The sequence below is a fragment of the Rhodofomes roseus genome, assembly GCF_022264815.1.
Source record: "Rhodofomes roseus strain CIRM-BRFM 1785 chromosome Unknown C8Q71scaffold_14, whole genome shotgun sequence".
Taxonomy (NCBI): domain Eukaryota; kingdom Fungi; phylum Basidiomycota; class Agaricomycetes; order Polyporales; family Fomitopsidaceae; genus Rhodofomes; species Rhodofomes roseus.
The window spans coordinates 257,276-277,168 of record NW_025952970.1 but is presented as its reverse complement, the minus strand read 5'-3'; the positions used below and the strand labels follow the sequence as shown (position 1 = coordinate 277,168).

General features: G+C 55.8%; 9 protein-coding genes across 9 annotated transcripts; 4 read left to right on the top strand and 5 right to left on the bottom strand.

Annotated features, from left to right (window-relative positions):
* Positions 1-347: 347 nt before the first annotated feature.
* On the bottom strand, positions 348-4,411 carry C8Q71DRAFT_766548 (uncharacterized protein). Its single transcript, XM_047924199.1, has 3 exons — positions 3,922-4,411; positions 1,872-3,365; positions 348-1,821 (listed from the first exon to the last, which is right to left on the bottom strand). Exons 1-3 carry the CDS (start codon positions 4,289-4,291, stop codon positions 512-514), a joined length of 3,174 nt encoding a protein of 1,057 aa, XP_047777305.1. The 5' UTR covers positions 4,292-4,411; the 3' UTR covers positions 348-511.
* Positions 4,412-5,855: 1,444 nt separating this feature from the next.
* C8Q71DRAFT_126263 (uncharacterized protein) lies at positions 5,856-7,204 on the top strand. Its single transcript, XM_047916433.1, has 5 exons — positions 5,856-5,943; positions 6,002-6,657; positions 6,713-6,885; positions 6,960-7,133; positions 7,200-7,204. Exons 2-4 carry the CDS (start codon positions 6,144-6,146, stop codon positions 7,050-7,052), a joined length of 780 nt encoding a protein of 259 aa, XP_047777304.1. The 5' UTR covers positions 5,856-5,943; positions 6,002-6,143; the 3' UTR covers positions 7,053-7,133; positions 7,200-7,204.
* Positions 7,205-8,722: 1,518 nt separating this feature from the next.
* C8Q71DRAFT_766525 (PIF1-like helicase-domain-containing protein) lies at positions 8,723-9,723 on the bottom strand. The gene is made up of 5 exons (XM_047924198.1): positions 9,531-9,723; positions 9,323-9,467; positions 9,150-9,269; positions 8,938-9,069; positions 8,723-8,886 (listed from the first exon to the last, which is right to left on the bottom strand). Exons 1-5 carry the CDS (start codon positions 9,669-9,671, stop codon positions 8,759-8,761), a joined length of 666 nt encoding a protein of 221 aa, XP_047777303.1. The 5' UTR covers positions 9,672-9,723; the 3' UTR covers positions 8,723-8,758.
* A 119-nt stretch (positions 9,724-9,842) lies between these two features.
* C8Q71DRAFT_812365 (uncharacterized protein) lies at positions 9,843-11,452 on the bottom strand. The gene is made up of 3 exons (XM_047926069.1): positions 11,420-11,452; positions 10,969-11,354; positions 9,843-10,913 (listed from the first exon to the last, which is right to left on the bottom strand). The coding sequence occupies exons 2-3, from the start codon at positions 11,295-11,297 to the stop codon at positions 10,124-10,126; spliced, it is 1,119 nt and encodes a 372-aa protein (XP_047777302.1). The 5' UTR covers positions 11,298-11,354; positions 11,420-11,452; the 3' UTR covers positions 9,843-10,123.
* A 118-nt stretch (positions 11,453-11,570) lies between these two features.
* On the bottom strand, positions 11,571-13,156 carry C8Q71DRAFT_766522 (uncharacterized protein). The gene is made up of 2 exons (XM_047924197.1): positions 12,668-13,156; positions 11,571-12,600 (listed from the first exon to the last, which is right to left on the bottom strand). Exons 1-2 carry the CDS (start codon positions 12,991-12,993, stop codon positions 11,811-11,813), a joined length of 1,116 nt encoding a protein of 371 aa, XP_047777301.1. The 5' UTR covers positions 12,994-13,156; the 3' UTR covers positions 11,571-11,810.
* Positions 13,157-15,179: 2,023 nt separating this feature from the next.
* On the top strand, positions 15,180-15,913 carry C8Q71DRAFT_859176 (DUF543-domain-containing protein; the record flags this gene model as incomplete). Its single annotated transcript, XM_047927596.1, has 4 exons — positions 15,180-15,236; positions 15,312-15,324; positions 15,641-15,682; positions 15,756-15,913. The coding sequence occupies 4 exons, from the start codon at positions 15,180-15,182 to the stop codon at positions 15,911-15,913; spliced, it is 270 nt and encodes an 89-aa protein (XP_047777300.1).
* Positions 15,914-16,199: 286 nt separating this feature from the next.
* On the bottom strand, positions 16,200-16,822 carry C8Q71DRAFT_126107 (uncharacterized protein). The gene is made up of 2 exons (XM_047916432.1): positions 16,599-16,822; positions 16,200-16,489 (listed from the first exon to the last, which is right to left on the bottom strand). Exons 1-2 carry the CDS (start codon positions 16,675-16,677, stop codon positions 16,257-16,259), a joined length of 312 nt encoding a protein of 103 aa, XP_047777299.1. The 5' UTR covers positions 16,678-16,822; the 3' UTR covers positions 16,200-16,256.
* A 9-nt stretch (positions 16,823-16,831) lies between these two features.
* C8Q71DRAFT_766503 (uncharacterized protein) lies at positions 16,832-18,621 on the top strand. Its single transcript, XM_047924196.1, has 6 exons — positions 16,832-17,210; positions 17,284-17,568; positions 17,627-17,664; positions 17,718-18,039; positions 18,096-18,477; positions 18,565-18,621. The coding sequence occupies exons 1-5, from the start codon at positions 16,989-16,991 to the stop codon at positions 18,366-18,368; spliced, it is 1,140 nt and encodes a 379-aa protein (XP_047777298.1). The 5' UTR covers positions 16,832-16,988; the 3' UTR covers positions 18,369-18,477; positions 18,565-18,621.
* C8Q71DRAFT_126063 (uncharacterized protein) lies at positions 18,565-19,547 on the top strand. Its single transcript, XM_047916431.1, has 2 exons — positions 18,565-18,686; positions 18,765-19,547. Exon 2 carries the CDS (start codon positions 18,869-18,871, stop codon positions 19,409-19,411), a length of 543 nt encoding a protein of 180 aa, XP_047777297.1. The 5' UTR covers positions 18,565-18,686; positions 18,765-18,868; the 3' UTR covers positions 19,412-19,547.
* The last annotated feature ends 346 nt before the right edge of the window (positions 19,548-19,893 follow it).

Here is a 19,893-nt window from a genome sequence, read left to right as displayed (position 1 = left end):
TAGTCAGTAGAGCATATACCTCATGAGAATGAATAACACGTTGAGGAGTTGAAACTAATGATGGACTACTTAAGACGTGGACTACCTTGACGAATGGATCTCGTGTGGTGGCATACTAAACAGTATGTTCGCCGGGAGCACGCCAGCTGCAGTACTACTCCGGAAATGGTTATTGGTAGCATACTCCTGTGCACAGCACATAACTACCCCCACGTCCAGGGCCTTCATTCTGAGGACATCAAGAGGGAGTGCTACTCACAATGCTTTTGTTCTTGCTCAGTTGCTCTTGAACTATGGCCTCCTGAAATCGACGCGTCCTAAGCTCAAGATGCCAGGGGAGCGCGTTATGCACGTCGAAGAAAGACCGGTACCACAGGCCAAAGTGTGATTCTCTCGACATATCAAGATACATATACATAAGCTTCATGAGTCCAAGACAACTACTCATTGTCGCATGTGAGACATGATGGCACGATCACATCTGTAAGGGGTATAATCTTAGAAGAGGAAATCAAGCATCAATGTCCATCGCGCTGTCATCAGCCATACTAGCCCGTCCCAGAGGCGACTTAAGCCCTTCACCTGCACGACTCCGCCGGCGAGCGTACTCGCTCTGCCTGGCCCGCTTCTTCGCAGCAAGCTTCGCAGCCTCACCACAGGCGCTCGCACGCCCGGTCTTCACTCCTCCCAGAGACTTTCTCGCACCCATACTCGACCTCATGCGAGGGGCAGGTGCAAGCGCAGACGGCGCCGCTGGTTGCGTGCCATCCCGCTGTGACCCGAGTTTCGCGATGACCCGAGTGCGCGAGATCCGTGGCTTCTTCGCGATGAGCCCCTTCGGCTTGGGTGGCACCGCTGTGGGGATCCTGGACGGGCTCGCCAGTGCAGTCGCAGCGGCGGCGAGAGAGGTATGGTGTACGGGGCTGTTCTGCGAGGTGGGACTGCGGAATGTGTCGGCCGTGAGTGGCTGCGTGAAGATCTTAGCTGGCCTCGGCGATCGGGGCGACCGAGGGCTGTTCGTGATCATGTTAAGCGTAGCCTTGTTCGTTGCTGCCACCGATTTCCGCGGAGCACGCTTCGTCGGCTGCTCTGCAACAGGAGGCAGGGACGAGAGCCTCGCTGTCGTTCCCGCATCGGCCTTCCCAACAGTCTTGGCCAGAGAACTGACCGTTGGCGCGAGAAGAGACGACGTCCTAGAGCGAGATGTAGGGCCGCTGCTTCCCTGCGCGGAACTCGTGGACGTCCTCGCCCTCGAAGAGGTGCCGCCAGCAGAAGTGGTTGCGAGGCTTCGCCTTGTCCCAACAGACGATGCAGGCCCCTGCGACTTCGTCGCCAGACTGGTCCGCATCCCCAGCGACGAAGCACCTGCGATAGAGCCAGGCCTCGAGGGTATCTTCGACGTCGCAGTTGCCGTGCTTGTCCTCGAACTAGCCGTCCCCGCAATGGGACTAGCGAAAGACGGGATAGGAGCGCGAGTCTGTGCAACAGAAGACCGCGACGACTTCACGGTTTCATTCCCTTTCGCTGATGCTACCTGCGCGTCGGGTCTCGGCTTCTGCAGTTTGTTCGAAGCGGACACAGAGTTCTTGCGTGCTGTGGAGGCTGTGCTTCTCATACTGGGATTCTGAGGGGCTGGCTGGGCTGCGGCGGTCGTTGGCTTCGGTGCAGTCGCAGGCTGGGTCGATTTGGCAACTGGTATGCTAGAGCTCGCAGGTGGAGCAGGTTTGCCGGTTGTCGTCGAACCACCTCCCATACCCCAGACATTCTTTACGAGCGTCTTGGCAGTTGCGAAAAAGCCGAAGCGTGACTGTTTCGCTTTCGCTGAGAAGACTTATCAGTTAGTGACATACGCATGGGCTCATTGAACACACCAGGTGCGGCTCTTCCACCCACGCTGACTCGGCCTCTACTGCTCCGCCGTCGAGCCTTATTGGCCTCGAGCCTCCGGCGAACGGTCTCCTGCTCCTTCCGCTTCTTGATTTCTTCTTCGTTCATATCGTTGCCTTCCTGGATCGTGCCGGTGGGAGGAGCAATGGACACCCTCCTCCCGTTGTGCACGCCGTCGACTTCGGAGACCCGCACACGCTTGGACGAGCGCCGATCCCCCGGATCCTCGTCTTCTTCGTCGTCGTTATCGTCGGCCCCAAACCCTCCCGGGACGGCCATGCGCTTCCGCGCACCGGCGCTGATGACCCGCGCACCTGCAGCGCTGCTCTTCCGTTTAGCACCGGGTGCTTGGCCCAATCCCAGCACGTCAGACTTGCGCTTCTTCGACGCGGCACCCGCAGACTGGGCGGCAGGAGCAGTGGCCACACGTTTCGCTGCGTAGTGCGTCGTGATCGAATCCATCTTGCTGAAATGCGCTTGATGCGCCTTTGCGAATCTATCCGGGCTGCCTGCCTGCTGGTTCGCGCCCGGCCCCTTCTCAATCAGACCGAAAATGGGCGGCGCCACTCCGACGGATGTCTTCTGTGAGGGATCTTTGCCTTTGGTTTGCTCAGCAAGACGGCGGTGCATCTCTTCCATCAAAGATTGGGCCGTGTCGCTGAACTGTTGATTGGAGATACTGTGCCGCGGCAGCGGAGAGCCGAATAGAAAGGGTTCGCTGCGAGGGACGCCGAGTTTCTTCGAGCCGGAGTCAGCTACGGCAGTGGGAATCGATGCGGCGGGGCGCATAGGGGAGAAGACGTCCGGCGCATCAGCGGGCTTCGGGGTACCCTGGGAGAGAGGTCGTGTTCGATTCTTGGCGGGGGTGGCTCCAGTCGCGCGTATTTCTGGCCTGCCTAGACTGCCGGGCATGTCGACGTCGTCCTCGACTGCCTGGCTGGATGTCTTTGAGGGGAGTAAGTCTTCGAAAGGTATCGCAGGATAGATTCGCTCGAAAGGACCACCAGGGGAGGCAGGCCACACCCTGACCGCCTGCCCAGGTGTGGCAGTCGGGTTCGGGGATCCCAGAATGAGGTCGAAGTCTGTTTGGAACGCAGGCAACACCGGGGTTCCGGGTGCCTCGAGTGCATGCTGTGAGGTGGAGTTGATGAGGCGGATAGTTGTCGTTGGGCCCTGGCCCATACTCAGCCGCGCGTTGGTAGGAGCAGGGGCGCCGGGGCGAGACGGGCTTCCGGGAACGGGGGCTGTCATGGATATGTCGCCGTCATCTTCGTCCGCTGCAGCGCGCGCCGCTTGCTTGAGAGCCTCGACATCCGGCGTGCTCAGCGGCGCGGGTTCAGTCTGTGGCAGTGCGTTCGTGGGCGGCAGGTCCTCGAAAGGAACGGCGTGTTTGTTGAGGCTTGCATCTGCCTTGTCGGAGGCGCGCTTGATGCCTAGCGATGTAGCCAGTGAGCGAATAGAGGAGCTCACGATCGAGTCTAAGCAAATGGAAGGTAGTCAGTAATCAATGAACTATGGCTGCGAGCTCCCCGAGCAGACGTAAGACGAAAGAAGTCATGCTACCACAGCGTTTGTACGCGCCAGTATTTCGACGCACGATAGCCCGTCATTGTGCACAGATGCAGACATTGCACGAAGTGTGTTCTGTTTATACACAGCTGAGCCCATATATGCAAACCAACTCGTTTCAACGCATTCTTGTCCGTGGAGACCTTGTTATGCCTGATATGCGCCGAAAGGCCGTGATGAGTCGCCAGGTTGTTCTCGAGGTGCCGTAGGGTCGTCAAGGCGTTGGATCGGGCAGCAAGGCTTGACGGCCGACCTCGGGTAATTCTGAACCTCCTCGGCTAGGTATCACTTACATATCACCTCGAAAGCGGAGACCAAGCACCACGGCTAGCCCGTAACGAGGGCCTGGTCAAGGCTCACCATGTATATCGAGCATGTTCATTCACTTCACGAGCGTTAGGCCAGCGGCCAACGTGACGCAAGACGAGCTTGACAGCTCAAAATCGACAGATGATTACGACTCACTTTTGGATCCGAACTCCTCTGCTCCGCCCCGCATACTGCCTAAGGTGCCTTTGGAAGAGGTCGTACCGAGAGGTTCAGCAACCTCCTGTATGTCTTCCATTACAATCTCCCATTGTTCGCTTGGCCTTGGCATCTGCACCTCAAATCCATCGTGGATATTCTCCTTCTGATCGTCCCGCTGGTGAGTGTTTGTGGTGCCGAGGAAGGTCTCCTGGCCGAGTTCAAGAGCGTGCTTCTTCAGTCGTTCGACTAGCTCGGTATTCTTGCCATTAGCCTTCAAAGAATGAATCTTGCACAGTTTGACGAGCTGATCGCGCTTGAGTGAGTGCAACGCGGGCGAGTTGTACAGGATTTGGGTGGTGGTGGCCATGGCCAGCGACGACGTTATTTCGCTAGTAGACAAGAACGACAAGCAACCAAAAGAAATTGAGCGGAGCAATACACTTCTCGTACGCAGAAACAAGAAGCCAGGACCAGGAGGAGTGGCGGCCGGCCGTCGTGGTTCAACTTCAACTTTCAAGGTTGTGTTTGCTTCGCGCGTCTCGTCACGTGTGCGCGTTGGCAACGTTCTCACGATCACATAAGCACTTGTTAAATTGTTACTATTAGCATCTCCGTCCAATTTGAATCACCGTCTCACCGGTCTTCCAGCATTCTGCTATCCGCTGCTACTAGTAGGACTTATTCGTGGATACATCGAGTACCCTCCAGGAGGGCACGGAGTTGCCTGCAATTCTCCGCCAGTAGACGAATCATCTTGTGTACTTGCAACACAATATTAATGGTTTGTCCGGCGAGATCTCAGACTGCCTATTCAGGTTGGCTCAGGGTTAGCTGCCCCAACTTATATTCTGCACCCATGAAGACTGACGACATCTCACTGAGTTTGACGTGGATCAGGGCCTCTGCTGCTGACTGCTCCACTGGTCTCATTGATTCCATGGTCTCCGGCAGCTAGACGGACTACAATCCCAACAATGACTCGGAGCAGGCCCCCGGTACCACGCTCGGGCAAGTTATGCGGGGTCTCATCCTTGCCACAATGTCCACCGTATGATTGGAGCTCGAATCCCAAGTCTGCTGTCGACGTAAGTTCCCCATGCCAAGGTGATGTTGGAACCGCACACTAGCCCAGACAGCCCATGCCCACGTTGACACAACCCTCAGTGAGTGTCGGAGGTTACCGTGATGGCCCCATGAACGTGTTGATTGTGCTCACTGCTAACAGGTGCGGCGATCACACAGCCCGCGGCATAGGTGGATTTAAATTCCCAACGGATCATCCCAGTGTGGTCAAGTTGATTCGAAATTGAACAGCAAGTGACCTGCGTCCGCGAGGTGAGCCTCAGTGTCGATATATTCAGCAGCGAATATCTCGGGATTGCTCAGGTGCGTTTTCGAGATTTTTTACGTATTTCATAGCATGATAAATATGGCCCTCCTCAGTATTCGGACCTGGCAGTCACGTAGATCTGCATTAGCACCAGTCGTTCATGCGGCCCAAATAGTGGTCTGCGTAGGTGAGGAAGTCCTTATACCAATTAGCGGGTAATTGACCAACGTGATGCAGTGTAATCGCGATCCGGGCCATTGCGCCCGTCGTATGAGGTCGCACTACTCCTTGGTAGGCTGGGAGTTGTGCGGCCAAGAAGTACATCACTTATGTCATACTGACAGTGGTTGGCAGCAAACGCCGCCACTCAAATCAACTGCAGCGGTGTGGGATTTTTTGTACCTTGTGCTACCTCGTCAGCAGAGCGGCAAACGTGAATACACATTTCCGTCAAAATGACCGCAGCATGGTGAAATGCCCATACTCTCGCCTGCCTCCACGACTCAGCGATGTTCTCTGGTGAATATTCTCCTCGTGCTCTGGTTTCCTGCTCAGCGCTGACAAATACAGACAAGCTAGTCAACAATCATGCTCAGCGGACTCCCCGTCGAAGTGTGGGAGAGGATCATCGACCGTCTCTGGGGAGACTCAAAAACCCTCCGAGCATGCGCGCAAGTTTGCACGACCTGGTACCCACGAAGTCTCCTCCACCTCGTAGGGTCACCGCGACTGACCAGTCGCTCCAAGACATGTAGCGTGATTGAGATCTGGAACGCGCATCCCATCTTGCGTGCCAGGGTCAGGTCCGTCATGGTCTGGGGCTCCGACGGCTCCCATTCGAAAGACGTTCGTGGCCCCGTGCCTCACCTTGCTACCTTTATCAACGGCGATGGCAAAAAAGCTTCCCAAGGTGGACGCGCTCGACATCTGGTATGCAGACTGGAAGGCCAACACAATGATCCCCAAGGCTCTCATTCATCTCTCCATATTCGTGTCCGTCACCGCGTTGAACCTCACACGCATCACGTTCCCGAACGTATTGGCTTTTGGCCGACTCATCGCCGCAATCCCAAATCTGGATACGCTTTTTGCGGAGGATGTGACGTTCAAATCCCCGGCGTATAACCGCCTCGCGTTCCACCCCCAGCATAGCAAGCTCAGAATGCTATGCTTGGACGGCCCAACAATTCCTGAGATCGTGGATTTCCTGATCGATCCCGCAGAGATCCTACGTAGTGTGCCCAAGATTACGATCGGATGGTACCAACCTGTGGCCGTCACGGATCTGAAGGACCGCCGTGTCAAAGAGATGCTCGAAGCCAGTGGTGATAGCCTGGAAAATATTTCGTTTTGGTTGGATGGCCTTCACGCCGTGGAAACGGCGGCCGCATTTGATCATATCGGTAAGGGAAGCCGCGCATTTCTGGCCAGCATGGCACTTACTCTGTCGATGGTTAGCGGCCAACGTCGACCAGCTGAGTCACAATACGAACCTCAAAATCCTTCGTCTAGGACTACATATACGTCAGACCACACCGCTCGATGGGACAACACCTGCGTGCACCTGGCTACCGGATCTTCTATCGAGAGTCGCGAGCAAAAAGCTCACCTTGATCCAACTCTGGTTCAACGTGCGTCAAGTCGGAGAGCATTGAACTCCGATAGCTGATGCCAGCCTACTCGACATGATATCGACATTCCTCAGCGTACCGATCTGCATAGAGGTCGACAATCTGCTGTGTGGCTCCCACTTTTCTGCCCTCTCGACATTGCAGATTGGGCTACTGTGCGACCGTAATGGGGTCATGCTGGACTGGGGGCTTTGGGACGCACTGTTCACTAGCCGGTTATCGCAGTTGAAATTGCGCGGTATATTACGGTAAGTTCTCATGGATTGTTTCCGCGAGGAAATACTCCGAGGCTAATACTCTGTACGATCCCCCAGTACGGTGGTGGAGGTGCGGATGGAGAGTTGAGGCGACGATGCACTCAGGACTAAGGCAATTGGTCTGTAAGGTGATTGAATCGTGTTCGGTATGTTAGTATGCATGTATGAGTACGCCTGAAGAAGTAACGTATAGTGCAGTATGATGTCCATGAGCTGGGCATGTCTCTGCCTCGGTAATTTACCAATAAATGAACAAGACCCCACTCCCGCTCCTGGGATACCACCTGATCGTGCAGCACTTATTGCTCTGCGCCCGAGCTTAACTGTTCTAACTTGGCACTCCACTCTACGACCTTCGGATGCGCCTTTACCTGAGGTCCTCGTCAGACAACGATGTAGTGGACGGCATGGCGTACATACCTTTCTAGCATCGAAACCGAGTACCTGCAAGCCATCCAATGTGGCTGCACGGGACAAGGCGACGTAGCTCTGGCCTATGAGCGAAGTTAGTCTCCCGACCCGACCCAGAGTATGTCTCTGTACCTTTCTCGAAGACCCGGGCAAGGTCAATCTTGACGCGCTCGATGGTCTGTCCCTGGCTCTTATGGATTGACATGGCCCATGCAAGGACGAGTGGAACCTGCACTCCTTTTAGCACCCGACCACCGCTCGAGAGGGCCATGGGGTTGAGCGTTACGTACCTGTACGCGCCGCGCAAGCAGTTTCCCCTCATTGTCCTCTACGCGGAACTCCTCGCGGCCCAACAAGACGATCTCCGTACCATGAGCCGTCCGGAACTCTACGAGGGGGAACAGCTCCTCGTCCTTCACGACGCTTTGCGGCTTCGCGTCTTTCTTCTCCATATCCATGTTCTCCTTTCCTGGCGGTCCCAGAGCGACTGGCGTCCGTCCGTCTGTGCCGACCTGCACATTGCGCACGAGCCCGCCTCCGTTCTTACTGCTCGACTCCTGGGACGCCGACTTCGGCTTCATGGAGCTCGAGCTGCCCTGGCTTTCCGGCGCGGTCACAGACGCGCTACACACGCCAACGCCGAAGAACCCAAGCACGCGCCCGACGCACCCATTCACGAGCCGCTCGTCCACATTCTTGACGAGCATAACCTGTGCATCAGGCTTGAGCACTAGCCGTGCTGGCGCGACCATCTGCTCCAGGATCTTCGGGTGGCTACCGGAATCGCGAGCAGCGTACTCCCGTATAGGGCCAGGCAGTTTTGCTAGCCTACCGTTATTGGAGTTCTCCACTTGCAATCGTAACGGGTATAGCTCTGTCGGCAAGAGCCCGCTCGGCAATGGTGTGAGCGGCCGAGAGAGCGAGGTGAATGTGCGCTGCGCCGAGCTTGTAATCGTTCCTCTCCGGAGCTCGTTTAGTAGCTCAACAAAATCTGGTAAGATCAGTGTCAAAAACCGCGAGTAACTGCACTGGCGTGATGACGGACGGGTATCTTTCTGTCGGTAGACTTGAGTCAGGGTGACAGTATGATCGACGCAGCGTTGCCACGCCGCGCACTCAAAAGCGAAGAATGGCTCCTTGTTAGACTTCGTTACAGGCGGTAGTTGGAAGAAGTCGCCAGTGATGACGAGCTACAGTACGGGGCGTCAAGATAGCCACAACAGAGGATCGCGTAGACGAACCTGGAGACCTCCGAACGGCTTGTCTGTCTTCCTCCGTAGCCTGTCGCCTAGAGACGCAAGCAGCTCAAATAGCTCGCCATCAACCATGGAGACTAAGGGCAATCAGCGACACGAAGGCGGTAATGGTATGAGCTCGGACTCACTCTCATCGATGACGAGCACCTTGGTCGCCTTCCATCGCTGGAACGCCGGTTTGCATGTCTTGATGCAACTGATTTGCCTCTCAATATTCGTCATTCCAGGCGTGACTGCTCCCCATGAGTGAATTGTCATTCCTGTATGCGCGATGATCAGCGCCCCGTGCATGCCGCCACTCAACATAGCGGGGTTCTGATCTTCCCGGAGCCGTACATACCTCCGATATTTGAGGCGGCCATGCCTGTGCTCGCAACAACAGAGACAACCTCTGCTTTCTTGGCGTGCTTCCGACGCAAGGCCGATATAATGGCCCTCAGCAGCAGACTCTTTCCAGTGCCTGAGCGAGTGGTTCAAAACGCCACGTCTACAAATGTGTTGATATATACTCACCAGCTGCACCCGTAAAGAAGACATTCTTCCCCTCGTCGACTACCATTTGGAGGATCTTTCTTTGTTCGTCGTTTAACGCCACAGTGTCCCGGCTACTGGTAGTGCCAGTATTAGAGTCCCCCTTTGTGCTGCTCGATACGGGAACCTGTATCGTATATAATATGAAGTCAGAAGTAGATATAGAGTCAATTGGGAGAGGGGGGACAACCTGTGGGGAGAAGAACCTGTCGAGGGTCGTGCGTGGCCGTTTGGCGTCCTTGGCCGACGCACCATCTTTCGGAATGTCTCCAGTGGACTTGCGCTTTCTTGAAGCTGTGATTGTCGTCGCTGTCGTCGCTGTACGTGCCATTGCAGTCGATGTCGAGCGCCTCGTCGACGGGGAAGACGAATACAAGGTGGGCGAGCGTCGGAGTTTCGACGCGTCGGACAACGGAGAAGTACCTCGACGCGTTGGTCACGTGACGCCGTTGTGGCCTCGCGTTGAGATTGGAGATCACCTGCTGCCAGTGCTACTTATACACTCACCCTTAAGGCCTAAGGGGCCAGGCGGATGGGCAGGAGACTGACACAAGCTGCGAGTGTGGCCTTAGCTCCACCCAGCATTGCGTGAACGTTAATTACGCTTGCCGAGGATATATAATCGTGACAGAGACCTCATAATCATGATGATAGTAGACGCAAAAGATCAGTGCATTGCATTGTAATACCGTGGTAGGGTACAAGCTTGAATACTGGCAAACTGCATACGCACAGTCATCTTGTCGGGCTTTGTTAAATGATATGACCGAGTTTTCTGCTACATCACCCCAGCTCAAAAAAGGCTGGCAGGTTCGACCACAGTACTTGCCCGATGCTATCAGCCCTAGATATGAGTCTCTGATTACATTCGCCGCAAATTTGAGGCCTTGGCGCGGCCACCAGCCTCAGACGCACTGCAGCCCATGCCTCAACGGGGTCTCTCTCCGTTGCGAATATCTCTCCTGTATTTGAATATACGCCCACATCAGCCAGAGTCGCCCAGAATGACTTGATTGCCGGAAAGCACTGGTTGACATGGCCGTCAGGGAGTCCGAGAGTGTCTGCAACAGGGACAAGGACCGCCACGCGTGTATGATAACTGCGTATCCTTTCCTGTCCGCGGACATAGCGTGCGAAGTCCGTCGGCGGAAGCACCTCGAGAGCACGGCCATGTTCGCCGACCCTCGTTGACATACACGTCGAAGCGTAGAACAATGGTGTCAGAAGACTCGAATCGTTGCATCCGGCTTCTCTGAGGAGTGCGATGATGTGGGCCGGGTGCATGGACGTCGTGGCTTGAGGCACGTCGTTGCGGCCCTTCGCTACGGTTGATGTCGCAGCTCTCAAGCTATCACCAGGCGGACGTCGTACGAAAATAAGTGGTCGTCTAACCCCCAGGGTTTTTTCGATGGTTGAACGCTTGTAATGCTGATCCAGAACAGACGGCCACCTGTCTTGGATGCGAGTGTAGATCTCCGTGAGAGTAGGCTCGATACGATATTTTGTCGCCATACGGAAGGCGCTGCTTAGCAGGGAGAGCTCGCTGGCAGCAAATTTCAGGGACTCCACGCGACTGCGGTGTCATGAATACTTAGCCTGACACCTTCAAAGAGCTATATGATACTCACAAGTCGTTGTACACAATCTTCAGTAGCACTTCTGCATCCTCCTTCGTCTCGTCCAGCGGAACGTCGAGACACCCTCGTAGAATATCCGGCTTACGGTCTTCATGCTCGTTTGAAGTGAGAATATCACAGAGCACAGGGGAATGCTTTGACACGATCGAGCGGTGGACGCGGAAAAGTGTGTTCTCGCAGCTGAGATTGACGTTGCCATCGTCGTAGTAAAGCGAGGGATGCTCTACGAACGCGCTGTCATCGTATCTCCCGAGTTCCGCGTCGTCTTCTAAGTGAGGTTGCCGCGACCTTTTGCGGGGTGGCTGGGCTGCGTCCGACATGTGGAGATGATAGATACACCCGGCGGAATGCTACCAGTGCCAGGGACGCGGCAATAACTTCAGATTCAAAAACAATGTATCCTTATGAGTGCTCAACAGTCAAAAATCAGGGCATAACCTACCACACTCACGGAGAGCTGCTGTGTATATCTTGAGTACGGCGCAGAAGACAGTGTGCAGTGAGTAGGCTGAACCAGCTGGTCACGGTCATGTGACGTGGTACACCACGCGCCGGGCGGGTCCCGGGAGCTTGAGCTAAGTTTTTTCCGTTGACGCAGACTATCAAACTTCCCGCGAGCGCAAACTGCAGCGTGCTGTTCTCCCCCGACAGCGACGCGGAATACTTTCGTAGTGATACAGTGTATACTGCAACATCATCAAGTACTGAGCTATAACAGCCCGCGGATTGTACTATCGAGCCCTATTACTATTGCGCATACGGTGAGTATAGTATCGTGACGTCTCCAAGTCCTAAACTTTTGTACTAGCAGTCAGCAAAGCAGGAGTAAAATTCTAAAACAAAGACACAGCAAACCACAAAGTAAGATTCGACCACAATCCCTGCCTGATGGTTTTCATCATCGTAATCAACTTGTCAGAGCATCCGGAACAAATGTTGTATCTGGTACAATGCATGGGATGAATTGTCAGTCTGTCAATTATCAAACCCCATGCCTCGATCGGTTCTCGCGCTGCCGCGAATACCACATTAGTATCCATCCACGCTCCGCCCAAGTCGGCCCAGAAGACCCTAATGCCCGGCCAACATTGATATTCATGATCGCCAGGGAGTGCTAGATTATTCGCAGTGGGGGAGACCGCCATGCACTGCGCGTGGAAGCAGCGTAGATACTCTAGCCCTCGGATATATCGCACGAGGTCCATCTGCGGGAGCGCGTGGAGAACACGATCATACCCGGCGAGATTGGTCGGCGCGCACGTCCAGGCGTAGAGGAGCGGGGTCAGGATCTCTGGGTCGCGACAACCAGCTGATCTGACCAGCGCGAGGATGTGAACCGGGTGAATGAATGCGACACGCCGCGTCGAAGGAGCAGTGGGTCTCACTGTATTCACCACCGTGCCGTCCTCCCCAAGCAACGTTACTCCGATCGGTCCTCTGAGGTTCATCCTCTCCTCGAGTGCTATTCTTCTGTCATGTTTCTCCAAGTCGGATGGCCACTTGTATTTGATTCGAGCGTAGACTTCGACGAGGGTGCGCTCGATGCGAAACTTCCCGGCCGCCCGGAAGATGCTCGTCACCAACGACAGCTGGCTAGTGACGAACGTCAGAGTGTCTAGGCGACTGCAAGGTCGTGTGTCCACCATTCCCGTCAGCCTCTCAGCGTATAGCATGATAGTACAGCACTTACAGGTCATTGTATACAATTCTCATCAGCGTCTCTGCGACCTGTGTCTCGACATCTAGTGCGATGTGGAGACACCCACGTAGCACGTCCGGCTTGCGGTCTTCATGCGCCTTCTGCTCGAGCATATCGCGGAGTACGGGCGAAGCCTTGCACAAGATCGAGCGGTGCGCACGAAACAGCGTGTTCTCGGAACTGAGAATGACGTTGCCGTCGTCGTAGTAGAGCGAAGGGTGCTCTACATATGTGCCCTCATCGCGACACTCGGACGTCGTGTCGTCTTCTGAGTCGGTTTGCCGCGGTCTCTTTCGGGTCGAGTGGCTTGCGTCCATGTTCAAGCTTGACGATCGGTGAATGAGAAACGAAGCGCTAGTTACATCTGAAGTCACCCCGTTGTATATATACTCTGGGTCACCGGTCGGCGGAGCAGTCACCAGGCCAAGGCGAATTCGAATTGGTCGACAGCAAGTCGACAGCGCAAACGTTGGAACAATGGAAGGACATTGGATGCCTTCCCGCAGGCTTTCCAGTGATTCTAAATGCATGCGCGGGCCTTGAATCTTATGGTTAAGGAATGTTTATCTGCAGTGCGCCTCCGTAGCTCCACTCAAAGTCCATGGATGCTACCTTGCGGAGTTCAAATGATGCCGCGCTGCCGTTGTGGCACAACGTTACCGTCGCGTAAGACACCAGCTGGCTGTGCGAATGTGTCTGTATATTTTCAAGCATATATATCTCACTGACTCGCATGTTCCATGGGCGAGGCTTGTCTGCTGTCATTGTCGAGCTAGACCGCTGCGAGACGGCTTCGTCGAGCGAATATGCTACGAGGTAGGTGGCATCGCGCACAGGCGGCATCGGGGCGGTAAGATCCAAATCTCGTCGGAGGCTCAAACTCAACTTTACGGACGTGTTTTGTACCTAGAAGGGGGGGTCCTACCCCCCTTCTAAATGAGCTGTTTAGAAGAGAGGTGTACTGATCCGAAGCAACGGTACACACGAGATGCTGACTTGCCGCAGAGATTTACAGTGCGAATTTAGGATAGAACGCGCTGTAAACCTCTGCGGGAAGGCATCCATTGTAAGAATCATGATACATTTTCTCACGGTGTTCACTGACCCAAACGGGCCACCATACTGACCATATGTTTGGACACCGGACATGCGACATGCGCGTGGGTTGTGGCACTGGTATGTACTATGCGCGTGGGCTACGGTAGCATGTACATACGTCTTAGCACGTTTGTTCGCTTGTGGCGGTTAATAAATGCAGAATTCATCATCATCATCATACGGTAGCATGTACAGCCACAAGGAAATAACAAACACTGGCCTTGGGATGTCCTGATACAGAACCGTGACGAGGAAGCCCGTTCATTTCCTGTTCATTTCCGCAACATTTTGTGCGAACATCGTGTGTACAAGGTTGGTGACATACTTAAGCATGTCCAAAGCATACGGTCTCGTTCCTACATAAGCACAGTGTCCGAACATGCTGCTCCACGAATGGAACATGGCGAGACCATACAGTATTATGCCCGCAAATCCAGCAATCTGAACGTTCTTCGCGTGTCTTGCATCACCATGAGGCTGACATGAGTGTTGTTGTATGATGCGGAAATCAACCGGCTGTCCTCCTCGTGCGGGTGGAAATTCTTCTATGGGCTGCCTTCATGGTGATAGTAGGCGAGCTCGAGACGTCCGGAGGCCCGCGGGGAGGAGCATGAATTTCGATGGATCTCAATTTGGTAAACAGACTCGTCCCCGCCATAGTCTCCCGTAGGCAGCCCACTAGGACGACCTTTCTGAGGGGAGGAGGGCGGTCGTCTCCCCGCCAGGGCCGTCGGGTGGTCCAACAAGTACCACTATGAGCGCCCCGTTGAGCTCTGAAGCTGAAGATCTGAAGTATACCTGAGGCCAGCACCGTCACGTATGCCACCTCTGGCCAACGCAATTGCGCCCTCGAGGCGCTTCTTCGTGCGCTAGGTTCGCGAGTAGGAACAGATGGGAATGGCTGAGGTACTGAATAACTCATCCGCTCGGCGGCGAATTCGAACTTGAACTAGGTTGGAAAGCTCAGGCTGAGTACAATGATCTACTTATGTGGTTCCTGCTGCGAAATATGTTATGTTTGGCCACACGCTATCATTGTGAAGAACAGAACATTGTCTGATATCACCACCTTTGCACCCTCTCGAGTTGGTGTGTTCGCTGTCCGCGTTGATTGACTGCCAGTGGTGCGTACTACACTGGCCACCGTCGGCGTACTGCAGCGCGCCATCGGTGTCTAGAGTCCAGAAGCCGGCCGCGGCAGGACCCGGGACACGCTACGCGCGACGTCACACGCCATGCCCACCCGCCTCCGCCTCCGCGCCCTCGCCCTCGCCCGCAAACTCCAGTCCTACCTACAGTACCGTCTCACTGTATCATACACACCGCTCCTGACACCCTAGGGGACCGTATCGCCTGCGCACAACCACAGCCTCTCCTATTAGACAGCAAATTCTGAATTGGAAAGATGTCGAGCGAATCGACCGCGAAGCCGACGTCGAGCGAGAACATCGTCGCGCAGAAGGTGCGTGTGGGGCGTGTTCTAGAGCGAAGGCGAAGGCGGAATTGCTAACTGTTGTTTTTGCCGTGGTTGGCGCAGTATGACCGCTGCTGTAGGTGTCGTCGTGCTCGTGTTGCTGCCGGGCGACTGACGGAACATGCATGAATTCATGACCGCTGCCCACCGCCGTTCCCGACACTCTCGTTCTGTGCGTGCACCTCTGCAACTCTTGGCGCAAACATACTCGACTGGCAGTGGCGGACCTTCTCGTGAAGTCGTACGTCCAACTCACCCTCACACGATACACACCCCTCTCATCTTGCTCTCTTCTGCTCGTTTTCCTTGTGAATGCTCACGCACCCATTCCTTCTCCGACCGCACCCTCCCGTCTCAAACCCGCGCTCCCATTCACCCTTCCAGAGGCGTAGGCTTCAGTGTCGGCGTGATCGCCTCCGTCATCCTCTTCCGCCGTAAGCTCCTCCCCTCCCCTTCTCTCCTCCACCCGCGCACGACGCTCACACGCCTACCCCTCCGCGCCGCTAGGACGAGGGTGGCCCATCGCACTGTCGACCGGCTTTGGCGCAGGGGCCGCCTACGCGGACTGCGACCGGTCGTTCAACCCCGCGCGGATACCGGGCACGCGCGTCGTCAGCGCGCAGGAGCTTGCGGCGCTCGCGGCGCAGGCGCAGCAGCCGAAGTAAACGGGCGGGACAGACAACGTGGAGAGGTGAAGGTAGAGCGGAGAGCGGAGAGGGGGTGCGTAGATACGCGCACGGATTGTGGGCACGACTACGCGTACGGTACATGGTGGTCATATAACTTAGAAGCGCTTCATCCTCTTGGTCTACGCTGCCCCCGGCCCGCCACCTCCTCCCTTCGCATGCTTCAGAGCTGGCGCGAGATCCTTGTAAACCGGTCCTTCCCGCCTTAGGCTCCCCGCTCCCCGTACTCCTAGCGACAGCGCGCCCTTCCTTTGAGATGATCGTCTAGAAGCGCGAGGCGGCGAGGTAGGACGTTGCTCTCCTTCCAATGCCAACATGCCTGTCAGTGCTCCGCGGTCGGTCCGTCGCTACTCCCGTCTGAGCCAACTTTTATTAGTGCTTCCTCATCCCCGCCGTCTGTGCTGCCCGCGCCTAAACTCAAGTTGACCGTTATTTTCCTGAGAGGGACGATGCGCCTGTCTTCAACGTCGCCATCGCCCCTTGGCGAATAGACTGTCTCCGTTCGTGGGAGCGTGCGTTGCGGCTCGCCGAGGACGAGGCGTTTGTAAAGGACGACTGTATGTAGAACATCAGCGACGGGCCGGCACAGAGGCACGACTGTATTCTAGATCCCTAGTCGTTCGCGGATCTGTGGATGTGCTCTATGGACGAGCTGTGTACTTACAAGACGTGGCTGCCATGATGGGCACGGTGACTATGATCGTCCTGAGGCGTCGCGCTTGTGCAGATAGCTTTGGTGCCATTTGTTGCGAGGATCAGGGACTCGGTCGTGCTGCAGGACCACAGGAGTCCGTAGCGCGCTCCTGCTAGCCAGAAATCGCAGCTTGGACGAAATGGATGAGCACATCCGCCCGTCCCGGTTCGCGCTGGCAGATCCCGGCGTTGAATTGATCAGAGCGGAGCGCCCATGTAGGAATGTGGAAGCGCCCGTTGTACTTGGCAAGCCGCATGTGACGTCCCTGGAATGCTCACCACACCATGTCTCTGCTACACACCAACATCCAACTACCATCTCACATCGCACTCGAACCTTTGAACGTCTGAATCCAAGTCGATGGCGCATACCAACGGCACTGAAGTTGTCCCTACGCTCCCGGAACCTAGCCGCCCCTCGAAAGGTGAGCTGAAGCCCGAGGAGTTCTGGTGGCGCGACCGGCAGAAATGGCTCGAGGACCAAGGCTATGTACTTCGTGCCCGCTACAAACCGGACTGGCTGCCGTCGTGGAAGACGTCGCACAAGCCGTACTGGAAATGCGAGGACGGACAGCCGATCATGGTGCGTGGCCCTTTGTCGCCTTCTTCGACTGGCGACCCGTTCTCGGAGACGACCCAACGCCCGACCTCCCAAGGTTCCCCATATACTCGACGCGACACGGCTGTCCGACGGCGAACCCGTGGTGTTGAAGAGGATCCTCACCAGTCAACACCCGTACGAGGTTGAAATCACACGCTTCCTATGTTCTGAGCCGCTGGCCTCGGACTCTCGCAATCACTGTGTGCGCCTCTATGATGTTCTAGACGTACCGAACGAAGATGACATGGTGGTCTTGGTTCTGCCCCTGTTACGTCGATATGACAGTCCACCCTTCGAAACGGTCGGAGAAGCGGTCGACTTCTTCACTCAAGTGCTCGAGGTGGCTCCAGGACCTACATCAGCCTGTAGCGGCGGTACTGACGAGGAGACTTTCACAGGGCCTACAACTCATGCATCATCACCATGTCGCGCATAGGTAGGGTCAATACGTGTGTGTGTGTGTTCCGGTCCACCTCTGACCGCCCCCAGGGATTGCATGAATCAAAACATCATGTTGGATCCCAAACCGCTCTATCCGGAGCCGTATCACCCTCGCGTCATCGACTGGACCCGGGACCTCTCGCGACCCGTGAAGCACCACATGCGTACGACTCACCCGACCCGGTACTTTTTCATCGACTTCGGACTATCGCGCAGGTACGACCCCGCCGGCGGCGCGCCGCGCGAGCCCCCGATACTCGGCGGGGACAAGTCCGTGCCGGAGTTCCGCAGGGCAGCGGGTGCACCGTGCGACCCGTTCCCGACGGACGTCTATTACCTCGGAAACCTCTTCCGCGAGGACTTCTTGCAGGTGCGCGGTGTGGATCTATGCGGATGGCACGCCGAGCTCACGGCGGTGATGCGTAGATGTATCATGGCGTGGAGTTCATGCAGTCTCTGGTCGACGACATGGTCCGGGACGAGCCCAAGGAACGACCGACCATCGACGAGGCGCTCTCGCGGTTCCAGGAGATCTGCGCGTCGCTCAGTTCAAGAAAGCTACGGTCTCGGCTCGTGGCTAGAGACGAGAATCCGGTGGAGCGCGTCGTCAAGGGCGTCAAGCATGCTCTTGGGAGCACGCGGAAAGTGTCTCATCCTGTGTCGGCCGTGAACAGCGGAAGAGAACAGTCGCCCGCGTAACGAGCACGCTTGTTGTGTCAGTTGGATGTCCAGCAATACAAGCTAGCTCAAGGATTACTCCAGTGTGCACGGTGATACGTGTCATCCGCTTTGTGAGTCGAATCAATGTGTGAGTTTCAGGTGTCGATTGTCTTCAGAAGCTATCCGGTGTTTGACTCACCATGATCTCACACCTGTAATCTACTATGTGGTATAGTGTTGTTGATGTCTGACCTTGTCTGAGATCTATTGGCGGTACATGTATTATTATATGACAGCGACTTCGTACTCGTTGTATTCTCCAGCCCCACTCTCTAAAGACGGCGAGCGCACTGGTTGGTGAGTGCTCCTACATGTAAACCCACCACTCGCAAAGCTCACATCCCCCCTCCCCCCGGCTGTCCCATGCCGCGGTAGCCTCACCGGATTCTCGACGCATTCACGACTATCACGGCTGTCTACGACTCAATCTCACTCGCTCATTCACCAAACCCACCCCTCTCACCGTTGAAACCGCTCACATGCATTTCTCTGCTGCACTGCCGTTCGCATTTCTGGCTGTCAGCCGTCGCCCGCCCTCTCCCTGCCTCTGCGTATGTCTTCTTACTATCGTTGTCGCGACAAAGCAAAGACTGATGACTCCTCCTTGCCCGGGTGCATATGATCCCAGTGAGGATGATGCTGAGCTGTGGACACGCGACGCTGCGGCGGATGCGTGGGCGCGTGATGCCATAGTCAGTCTGCTGGCGCGCGGCGATTTTACTGTTGAGGACGTTCCAATGATCGTTCGCGCATACGCCAACGGACCACTGGCTGTACGCTCACCCTCCAAGAAGCTCATGTATACGCCAGGGTGGCCGGATGAACAGGACAAGAAGAAACAAGAGGAGGAGAAGAAGAAGAAGGAACAAAAGGAGCAACAACAGAAGGAACAGAAGGAGGCGGCGACGAAGGCAGCGAAGGCAGCGAAGGAGGCGGCAGTGAAGGCAGTGAAGGCAGTGAAGGCAGCGAAGGCTGCACAGCAGCCGGAGGATGAACAGCGACTGCTCGATGACTACAGTTAGGTTGTTCCAGGATATGTATATGTATGGCTCAAGTTCGCGTGTCCTAGCCTACTTATCATCAAGGTCACTTGCCAGAGCACACCAGTGGCTAACATAGAGCTAGCTTTGGGAGAAGTATCCATGGGTAGCTGACAGGTGAGCGCAAGTGCAACTTCAAAGTTCAAGTCGTCCGATCCTCGTCAACTCGACCATGACCGCGCCATCCCGGTCCTCCGGGCTCGCTCAACCCGACCATCCAATGGTGCACGCGGTCAAGGATATGCTGGGGGAGGCATTGTCCCGGCGCGCATGTGCTACGACTCGGAATAGGTGCGCTATCGCGTTGATAGTGCGTCTGTTGTTCCGGAGTCGCAGGTGAACGAACGTCCGTATTGGACTATCTCGCACCGTCCCTGTCGCCCAACCTCTCACGCTCTAGAGAGGAGCGGATGTAGCTGCTTCTCAGAGAACGATCTGATCCGAGCGAGCCTCCGCTGTGAGAG